Source organism: Gadus macrocephalus, chromosome 1 (genome assembly GCF_031168955.1).
Source record: "Gadus macrocephalus chromosome 1, ASM3116895v1".
NCBI lineage: Eukaryota > Metazoa > Chordata > Actinopteri > Gadiformes > Gadidae > Gadus > Gadus macrocephalus.
In genome coordinates, this window is record NC_082382.1 from 19361188 (window position 1) to 19372012 (window position 10825).

The 10825-nt window shown below is 41.7% G+C and overlaps 1 protein-coding gene across 1 annotated transcript; it reads right to left on the minus strand.

Annotated features, from left to right (window-relative positions):
- Positions 1-131: 131 nt before the first annotated feature.
- Positions 132-5400, minus strand: tprg1l (tumor protein p63 regulated 1-like). The gene is made up of 6 exons (XM_060051503.1): positions 5013-5400; positions 4527-4618; positions 3769-3819; positions 3539-3664; positions 2906-3059; positions 132-2227 (listed from the first exon to the last, which is right to left on the minus strand). The coding sequence occupies exons 1-6, from the start codon at positions 5232-5234 to the stop codon at positions 2033-2035; spliced, it is 840 nt and encodes a 279-aa protein (XP_059907486.1). The 5' UTR covers positions 5235-5400; the 3' UTR covers positions 132-2032.
- Positions 5401-10825: the final 5425 nt, after the last annotated feature.

Genomic DNA, 10825 nt, shown 5'->3' on the forward strand with positions numbered 1-10825 from the left:
GGGGATAAAAGATATTTACCATCAGATTTATAAGATCTCTTCCAAACATGCAAACCAGCTTCGGCATATTTCAAGTAAGGGAGGTAAATCGTCTGAGAAGCCTAGAGTGGACAGAAGACAAGAATCTTAAATAGGTCAAATATGTATTTTATTAGATTCATGTCTGTAAGCGATGTTACTGAGATTATTCTTGGTATTTTTCCGTAATAGAGCGAGCCCATAAAGGTGCAATATGATCTGTAAAACCCGCGTAACTCAACACAAAGAGCTCACTTAGAGCCAGATTTGACATGAAACCAGAAAATTGCCTTGTGCGAGAACCCTTCTTGAGAAAGGCAATGGGGATCTAATAGTTCTAAAAATCAGTTCAAGGATTAGAATACCAGATCATTGAAAACCAAAAAACATGAATCAAAAGTAGACCATTTCTTTCAAAAAGAAACAATCATGCAACACACATGCACAGGTCATTTATTTGCAAAACATTATCCAACTATCTACCAAAAGCCGAGGAAGTGCAATGAACACAGTTCCGCTTTAATATGAATATAGTTTCATATAGATTAATACAGTTGTATATATTATAACATAGGATTTCTATGAACATCTCCACAAGACTTCCTCTCCTGAATGAAATCAATCTGAATCTCAGATCTCATAATTATCGAATGAGTCAAATCCATCTGCAGTAATAGATTTCAAACAATGAATCAACTTAGCTTTCAGCGATGGAGTGCACCACAAACTGCAAACATTATGCCCAGATGAAAGTTTGCTATTGACGCATTGTTTCATGCGTTAACTGCCTAAAATAAATACAATGACAGTACAATTAAGGCGACTGAATAAACATAGGAGTGTGATATACAACGCTAATTTGTAAAACCCCTCATTGACAATCATATGGTTAAGAACATAGCCACCTGAGCTCATTAGCTATCGGCAATAGCTCCCTCATCTTATCGCAATGCCATACTTACAACCATTAGCACACGGTGGCAGGAAACAGACGGCGCCCACAACAGGACGAGGTCACAGGAGCTTACCAAGGAACTTACAGTAACAGACAATCCGACTCAAGTTTACAGAAACCCATTAGCAAGCATAGGTAACATGTATGTCAACAACCCATTGAGCTGTTCATTTTAAGACACTGTTTTAAAGCTATGATTGATTTTGATTATTAGTGTTATTTCATGCATATGGGACAAAAATCCCATCGAGGGAACGCTGTCGGTACTGGATGACACAATGGGCCCTATGCAACCTAGCGTCCATCTTGGTGCCCATCTTGGGGCTAAATGCCAGCTAGTGTTCAGAACCGAGGTGGCCACTAGGTGCATAAGCCCCATTCCTTTGAAATACAACTGGAGTGGCCCTTATTCTCAGAGAGCCCCTCCTAGGACCTTAAGGATGTGACCCCGGAACCAGGTGGCACCCTGGAGTCTGTCCATGGAATGGAATCAGCGTTCCTGCGACCTTGAACTCTCACCTCTCTGGCTGTTTGTTGGGGTCTGAATAGACCCTGCTTAGACCCCGCTCTGATCATACAGACGCAACAGGCCCGACGGATCCAGAATAAGAGGCTCACGGTGAAATGAGGAGGGATAAAACGCACTCTAACACATGATATTCATCGATATTGACCACGAAAACACTCACTTCCATTGAAGTCGAATCCACTCTTCACACAAGCCCCTGAGAACCCATATGGCGTCGGTTGGAACAGTCACTTTACGGGGTGCGGGGGGGGAAACAGAACTCATGTGAGCGGACAGTCCATGCAACGCTGTACAACATGTACTCTGCCCGGAGACCCAAGTACAACACCGACTCGTGAGAAAGCATTGGAGGTTAATTGCGGGCGCACACCGACCGATCAACCCAAAAAAAAACGAAAATCACACCAAAGTAGAGTGACCGCCTCCCTTTGAGGGCGGAGTCCTTTTGACAGACGATACGTACATTAGACCGCACTGGGGGGGGGGGGGGGTTAATCTAGGTTAGGGTTAGCTCATCCGGAACCGCTCCTCTAGAAGCCGATCTTGCCCCGGGTCATGGAGTAGCCCAGCTTGGCCTCGTTGTTGATGAAGGACATGATGCCCAGGTAGGTCTCGATGAGCAGGGGCTTCTCCAAGATCAGCACCCCGTTGGAGCGGCCGGGGATGGGGTGCTCCTTGTGGGCCTTCTTCACCGCCTGCACCAGCTGGGTCCGGAAGTTGTCCAACTAGAGGGCAGAAAAAAAACTGGATTTAAAGACGAACCGTTAAAGACGAGCATACGTTTTTCCAACCCATGGACTGGTCAGTTTAATGAAACTTATTTCATTGAAAGAGAGTAGTGACTGTGACTTCCACTTTGGAACAGCTTTTTAAAATGACATCAAAGTCAGACCCTGAGAGCTAAACACCACGGTCACTGGATTTGGTTGAAGCATTTCAGTCGGCCTATGAGCAAACATCTTGGGATCGGAACTGTACTCATCATGCACCATTTTTATTCTAATATAAAACAGAAAACACCAGTCTACCACGCCTCCTCTTTTAACAGAACCTCCAAAAGAAAAAGTACACCTTCAAAAGGCTTTGTACGGCGTCTGCCTTAGCTTCCTCACTTCCACATTAAGGCTCAGTTATGGTTCCACGGCGACGCAACGCAACGACCACGCAGACGCTTCCACACAGTCGTGAACCTGTTTTGGTTCTGCGTCGGCTTTTAGTCAGCGGACCAATCACAGCCCTTGCTTCTGCGTCGCCTCGACGCAAGGTTAACTTTTTTTTGGAGGCGCACGTCAGGTCCTTGCGGTGGATGCGTCCTTAAGGAGGGTCCGTAAGGACGGAATGGGTCCGTAAACCCCCTTTGGTTGCGTCGACGTGGAACCCTAACTGAGTCTTGAGGCTCTCACCTGGCAGAGAGACGCCACCTTCTCGTCGGCGTGGGCCATGGGGTGCTCAGTGAAGGTCTCGTAGGGCATGTCTGTGGACCAGGGGTTCCAGCGGTTGGCGAAGGAGGCCCGCGGACGGTGGTCCCACTGCACACGCACCCCGTAGCCCTCCCTCCTGTAGGGGGAACGACAGAACCAGGCCGTCCGGGTCAGCTCCCGTCTGGACTAGGACTGCACTGTCTTGTTTCATACGTATGTACCTGTGCTAGGTAGGTTTTATCCGTTGCACTTCGTGTTCCTAATTCATGACCTTCATGGAAGTTTCACTCTGATATATGTCGAAGAGTTAAAGTATGTCTTAGAAAATATGATGCACAGGGTTAGTTAGTTTGATACGCAAACCATATTAAGGACTTGCAGGTAACTGCAAGTCCTTTTGAAATCCAAGTGAACACGATAGGTTGGTTTCGTAAACACTGCGTAACCTGTTGCCCCTAGCCCCCCTAAAGCACACATGATGACCCAATACCTACTCCCTCTTTGCAATACTTAACATGCAGAGATAACAAAGCATGAGCCGTGCCAACGAGCCTTGAGCTGACATACACAGAGACGTAAGCAAAAACAACGAAACCAGTAAACATGGCGGTTTACTTGTTGAGCGATTTGGGCGGGAACTCAAACTCTCCCACGGACATGGTGTCCACGGCGTTCAGAGCAATCCGGACCACCTGCTGACACAGCAGGTTGATGAAGTCGTACTTGCACACCAGGAGGGACCTGTGGACACACACAGAAGACACAGCCCATGTACACGACCACCCAATCAGACAACATCAATGGACCCGTCCTGGTAGGTGATGGGGTGAAGACGTCTCGCCTACCGGTCCGTGATCAGCACCAGTCTCTCCTTCTCGTTGTTCCAGTGGTCCACTCTGGGCGTTTTAGGGGGGGGGGGGAGTAAAAAAAATGAGTGGTTAACAATCTAATACATGTATGACATGGGTTATCCCTGGGATGTAAGGTTGTAGTGGTCTGCCAGACCTAAATAGGGCTGAATCGCTTATGTTTCTCCTTGTGTCTGTAATGATCAACTTGACATATTGACACAAGATAAGATCGATACATTGAGCCAGTATAGTATAGCAAGTATCAATACATTGAGCCAGTACAGTATAGCAAGTATCGATACATTGAGCCAGTATAGGATAGCAAGTATCAATACATTGAGCCAGTATAGTATAGCAAGTATCAATACATTGAGCCAGTATAGGATAGCAAGTATCAATACATTGAGCCAGTATAGGATAGCAAGTATCGGTACATTGAGCCAGTATAATACAACAAGTATTGATACATTGAGCCAGTATAGTATAGTTGGGCCAGTATAGTACAGCAAGTATCGATGCATTGAGCCAGTATACTATAGCAAGTATTGATACATTGAGCCAAGTTTATTTGTCTAAATTGATACATTAGTAGTAGTATTCATATAGTATTCATCTTAGTATTGATACATTGTTACAGTGTAATATGCATACATTGAGAGCATAGCATTGATACAGTCTAGTACTGATCCATTAGGACGGTATAGGACTCAGACAGTACAGTATTGATGAGTGGAGACAGAGGTAGGACTCACTCAGCCAACAGCCACACACTGAGGACCTCTCCATCTTCTGAGGGGAGGGCCACTGTCCTGATGTCACAGACCGCCTGCTCAATTGTACCTGGCTGAGAGGGAAGACCGCACACTTACCCCATGTCATCACTTTGTATTATTCTATTCATTACTATCCATTTATATTTCACCTTTTACCAGTCAATTTGATATGAATGCTGGTATTCTTTTTTGTAATAACATTTGGCCTTCTAACTATCCTCAGTAACAACACAAAAACTCATCATTCGTTTACTAGTATTGATAAACAAGTAGCCCACTGGGAGCACAGGGCTGCACTGGGTCTGTTGTAATAAACAACAACTCATGTCTAAGAACTGCAGCGAATCAACAGAGGTGTGTGCAGAACCAAAGTGACTGTTGCTTCAGTCAATTAAACATCAGAGCCGTGTTTGACTTCAAAACTATGACGGTTATCACTAGTATTGTCTGGAACCTCGAACTTACCCTGAAAACAAAATAGTCTTTAACTTTGGCTTGCATTGTGGGGTTGTGTACGTGGAAAGGCGTCAGCGTCTGTAGTGGGGAGCAGCAGGCCATCGAAGAGCCGAAGCTTCCTCCGGCCTCCGGTGGCGTGAACGCAACCTCGACCCCCTCCTCGGTTTCTGCGGGATGTAGAACCGCAGCCCCCGGACTTTCCGGGTCCACGGTGTCCTTCAACTGAAGCATGATGCACGAAGCTTTTTGACAATATTCTTCACTGCAGATTATGCGATTTTAATGAAACATCCTGGATAACGCAGCTTTACCCATTGCGCACCTAAATGTTTTGATTCTGCAGTGGACGAGGAGGGAGCGTACCCCTAGACTACTTCCTGCTCTGATTTGGTCGTTGTTAAAGGGGTAGCGCAGAGCCACGCTCAGAGCAGGTGCTTTACTTCATAATGTTTATTCCCTTAGATATATAGAACAATGATTTCATATCCCTTGTATGTCTGTTCCATCTTATTTCAATCATAATTGCATTAAATATGTTAACTAGAAAATAATGAATAAATAATGCATTTAATAAACCCACATAGTTAAACACGTAAAGAAATTACTTAAATCAAGTGAAAAGATTTGAACAGAGTTCAGAAGCCTAAATGGAGTAAAAAATTTAAACATGCACACAATTTAAAATATATAAATGGTTTGAAACAAATAAAGTGTAAGAGTTTAACAAATAGCTCAAGTGTTAACGTTTCAATACATTTGGGATAAAATATAGAATAGCTGAGCTGTTCTGATAAAGTTTGAAATGGTTGAATCAAGTGTAGTGTAGAGCAGTTTCCCAACCTGTGGGCCGAGGCCCTCTAGTGGGCCGCCGAGGTGTTGCAGGTGGGCCGTGGGAGGCCTTTCAATTGGAAGAAAATACACAATATATATATATATATATATTTTTATTATCATGAAGGATACTAAAAGGGATTGAATTGTTAAGGTAGAACAATACCCAAAGAGATTTACATTCAAATAAAAATGTATAGGCTTAATACATATATAACACATATGTAAATATGTTGGAACAATTTGTGATTTTTAGTGCACTGACAAATATGTGTAAATGTGTCCAAATATACTCAGCAAATACATTTATAGGCTATATCAATATGTTCGAACAGTTTTTGATTTTAAAAAGCCTACCTCGGTCTAGTCAAGAGGCCTATGTCTTCAATGTTTTTCGGCTCATGAGAGCTTATATGAAAAGTCTGACAACAACATTGTTCAAAATTGCATTGAATAAATACTTAATGTCATTCTCGTCTCAGAGTTATGAAAAGGGTAAAAGTTTGGGTGGGCCGCAGAACATTTTCAGAATTGAATTTGGGCCTCAGCAATCAAAAGGTTGGTCACCTCTGGTGTAGAGTGTGTGTGTGTGTGTGTGTGTGTGTGTGTGTGTGTGTGTGTGTGTGTGTGTGTGTGTGTGTGTGTGTGTGTGTGTGTGTGTGTGTGTGTTTCGTCTGTATATGGTTGTGTGTGTGCATATCGTTTGTATAGTTAGCGTGACCTGAAAATATCGTTTTAAAGCACATTAGCATTTAGTTTCTACCGAAAGTACCCCGGATATGTAGGAAGGACCTAGCCATATAAACGGGGATCCCCACAAACACATGCCTGTATCATACTTCCAATCGATTCATCATTTTTCGGCCAGTGTGACAAGAAATACCGTAACCATTTTAGCTAAACATTGTGTTTCTAGGTTAAATATTGTCGTTGTTAGGCTCCACAACATCCCAAATGGTTAGCTTTTGTGATAGCTACCTTGTCCTTGTGCTAGAGCGGGTGTAATTCTCACGCCCCAGCCTCAACGGAAGTCAATGAGTTCCGTTGAAATATATGAAAAAATACAAATCAGCTTTAAAATGAAACTTAGTATAAGTTTAATTATAAATGATATCGAAAAACTGTTTGAACGTTCAAATGTTTGAACAAAGATTAACGGTTAAAATTTGACCAAGTTGCGAAGTCTGAGATATTTAAAATGTCAGAGAATGGCCGGACGGCTTCGCCGTCTATATGGTCACGTCCCCTGGTGCGAGGGTTGACATGCACCACCTCGCAAAGGACACAACACTGGGGTGTGTGCCAGACGCACACACGCAGGTTTCTTGTAAATGCGTCACTACATATTTTACCATCAGTGAAACTGCCTTCCGCATGATTCAAATCCTTTGAGTGCCAAACTTAATCGATTCTGCCGGGGTTATTTATTTTTTGCAAGTTTCTCAGAAGGGTTGCGATTCTCTTCCTTGCTAAACAATGTATTGTAGGCGGTTACAATAATACCTTGAAGGACATTTGAAGAAATTCCCAACCCTGTAGATTCAATTCATGATACCGCGTTAACTTTATGTTTTCAAATGTATTTATTAAAAACTACTGATGTTTTTGGAAGATGTAACAAGAGGGTTTTTTGTCTTTGTACTAAATTGTACTACAAATCCAGATAAAAAAGTTATTTTGACCACCCAACAATCTATCGCGCTGAACACAAATAACAGTGGACAGTTCGATTAAAAAGCACACAGGTTTTATTGCATATCAATTTCATGTATAAATTCTTCATAGCATTGGAAAGATTACATTTGGTATACATTTCTATTCTACAGAATTAACAGAGTCTTATCTTTTCAATGAAATTTCTCTAAAGTACATCTTCAATAATCACAAGCATCAAAAGAACTGCAAATTTCAGAATTGTTCAATATTATTCTACAATCCTTGTAAATTTTTTTATTCATTAGGTCTCCCGCCTCAAGTCTTTGCGTCGTCTTTCAGAACCACCTAGTCCGGTACAGTTGTAAGGCAGTCCAAACTTGAAGTCAAACTACTAACCTAACACAATGTACAATAAGTGCATCTACAGATTAACGTTTTTTTTCCATTTCTTTTTTCATTTTTTTCCTTTTCAATTTGATACACATTTCACAAATGGACATCATTATGACTGCTAAACACGTCATGCACAATATATTGGTTGTTGATTTTCAACAAACAGAACGGAGGCGATATACAATTCAGACTTAAACCAAACAAGCACCAACCATTTAAGCCCATCTTTTTTTTCAATGATTTTTTTTCTTCACACAAATGCACCAATGCTTTTTTTTATTCTTTAAAATACTATACAGTTAAAAAGAGTGTATATATATATACACTTTAATTTTATCGTGTGTAACAGTGGGGAAAGGAACAGCAACCATGTTCATTTATGCTCAACCAAATGTTTGTTTTCAGTGACTATTAGCTCAAATACCTTCTGAAGTTGGCAGAATGGAATATTTGAATGTGAACCCATTGCGTCACACAGCACGTACTTATTACAGTAGTACATGACATGAATCACTACAAATAGTCAACCAAACATAAAAAGGTTTGTAACCTAAACCATAGCATCTTCTTTTTTAACAACCATATGTAAGAAATCAATGTGTTAGCTGTGAATGACATGTCATTCATTAAAATAATTATAGAACAAAAAAGGTTCCCAGCCTGCATTTGTGGATGCGACTGTCTAGCATAACACCACCAAATGCCGCCAGACAAAAAAATAAGTACAGTGCTTCCATTTTTGACGTTTCTTCTTGATTTCCATTTTTTGAGCATGGTTTTAGGCCTGCTCATCTATTGAAAAGTGAAGCCAGCTTCAGAGAAACTAATTTGAACATCCGGAGAGCTAAGCGCTTATCAAAGTTCTGCTCAGATCAGTGGGGTTTAAGTGCTTGTGAGAGATACAAGTACAGCTTAGCCTATAGCCCTTCTTCAGACAGTCCAAGCACTCTAGTTCTGATACTCCCAGTAGGCTAGTTCTAAACAACCCAGTATGCTAGTTTCAAAACACCCAAGATGCTAGCTCTGATGATACCGGCTCTCAAAGAACCAGGATACTAGCTCTAAAAGAGCCAAGATGCTAGCTCTCAAAGAGCCAAGATGCTAGCTCTCAAAGAGCCAAGATGCTAGCTCTCAAAGAGCCAAGACTCTAGCTCTCAAAGACCGAGGATGCTTGCTCTTAAAGACCCAAGTGGCTAGCTCTCCAAGACCCAGGATGCTAGATCTGAAGGACACAGTATGCTAGTTCTGAAGGACACGGTAGGCTAGGAGGTCAAAGACGACCATAACCCACAATACTTGCCCAGTCTTGCTCCTCTGGCTTCCATAGCTATCTACAACTATCTACAGTAAATGTATGCCCCGAATGCCCAGAATGAAACTATACCCACCATGTGGGGAACGCATGGAGAGAATATGTGATGGGTAAATGGAAAGTACAAATGAAGATGCACCAACCAAATGATTTGTCTTCTATCTACAGATTGTGTTTTCAATGGTTGACGCTGTGTTAATTATAGACCGAGGATCTGGACATTCAAACCCGCAATAACAATATTGTATGATTTCTCTTATGTTTCTTAAAGGGCTCGATCCTTCCTTCATTAGTAGGCTACTTAACAATAGCTGTCAGTGGATGTGTCAAAGTTGGGATACAGCGAAAGAGAGTGGGGAAGGAGACATGATAAAACGTGAACGTTTCCGTTTAGCCGAAACAAAAATGTGATTGAGACGCCACTAATGCCCCTCATCTGTCAAACTGCCGGCCAAACACGTTCAGTGTTGTTGGTTGAAAGGGTAAGACATGAACAAAGTAGGAGACCTAACTTTGAGACAATCTGAATTAGAAGCAGAACCAGAGCTACTGTTCACTATAAATAACAACAGGTGGTAGCATGGGTTCCCTCCATTTTGGCACAATTACCTATCAAATATGGGGGATTCAGAATCCCAACCAGCGATTAGCAAATCATTCCTTCTAAAAACAAAAGTGGTGAAAAAAAATTACTGTTTTTTTTCTTTCATTTTTTCACTCCATTTCAATCATGACAAAAACAACCAAAAATAAATAGAATACACACACACTGTCGAAATCATATATATAAGAGCGTAAGAAGAACAACGAAGGAACTATGCCAGCAAATACAAGCCTGTTGGAAAGGAAATGATTGTCAGAAAACAATACATTTTCTATGTTATTTGGCACATACCACTCTTGCTATGAACATCTAGGTTATTTTGTACATCATATGACAATATCATACAATTTTGGTCCTTCTCTAAAATAATTATATTAACATTTTAGCACGGCAGTGCCTACAAAGAAACAATACTGTTGTATCTAAGAGAAAAACAAGTCAATAAAATTAATAAATGACATGAATTGAACAACCAAGTTGAGAAACAGTGTCCCCATATTTGCGTATGATTTAACATAATTTTCCACATGATCACACTGGGTTACCGATTAGAATGGCTAGTGTCTTGGATAATTAATCAAACAGTTGCTACGCACATTTTACCATTGACATCATCTTTATTTAATCTTTCAAAAATCAGCTCAAAATGTCTATTGGATCAATATTTGTACACCCCACGTAGAGTGGGGCTTTTACTCCAGTAACTTATCATATGGTGCTTTCATTGATTCTGTCGCTTAAGTGGGAAACAAAAAACAGGAATAAAATACAGTATGGATATAAGCGCGCGCCCACTCGGATCCAACTGGCATTCCTGTTCCAACACCGCCACCCTGTGGACATGCAGTGGTAATGCAGCGCTTAACGGCGCAGTGCTGTGAAAGGCGGTGCAGAATAGTCTTTCACGACTCGCGGGTTATCGAGAGTTCTCGCGAGATGTTTAAATAGGGTATCTACAGGGTTATGAGGGAGCCTCGCAGACCAGGACCAGATCAGACTAATGCAGTTCCAATACTCTTGATAGGC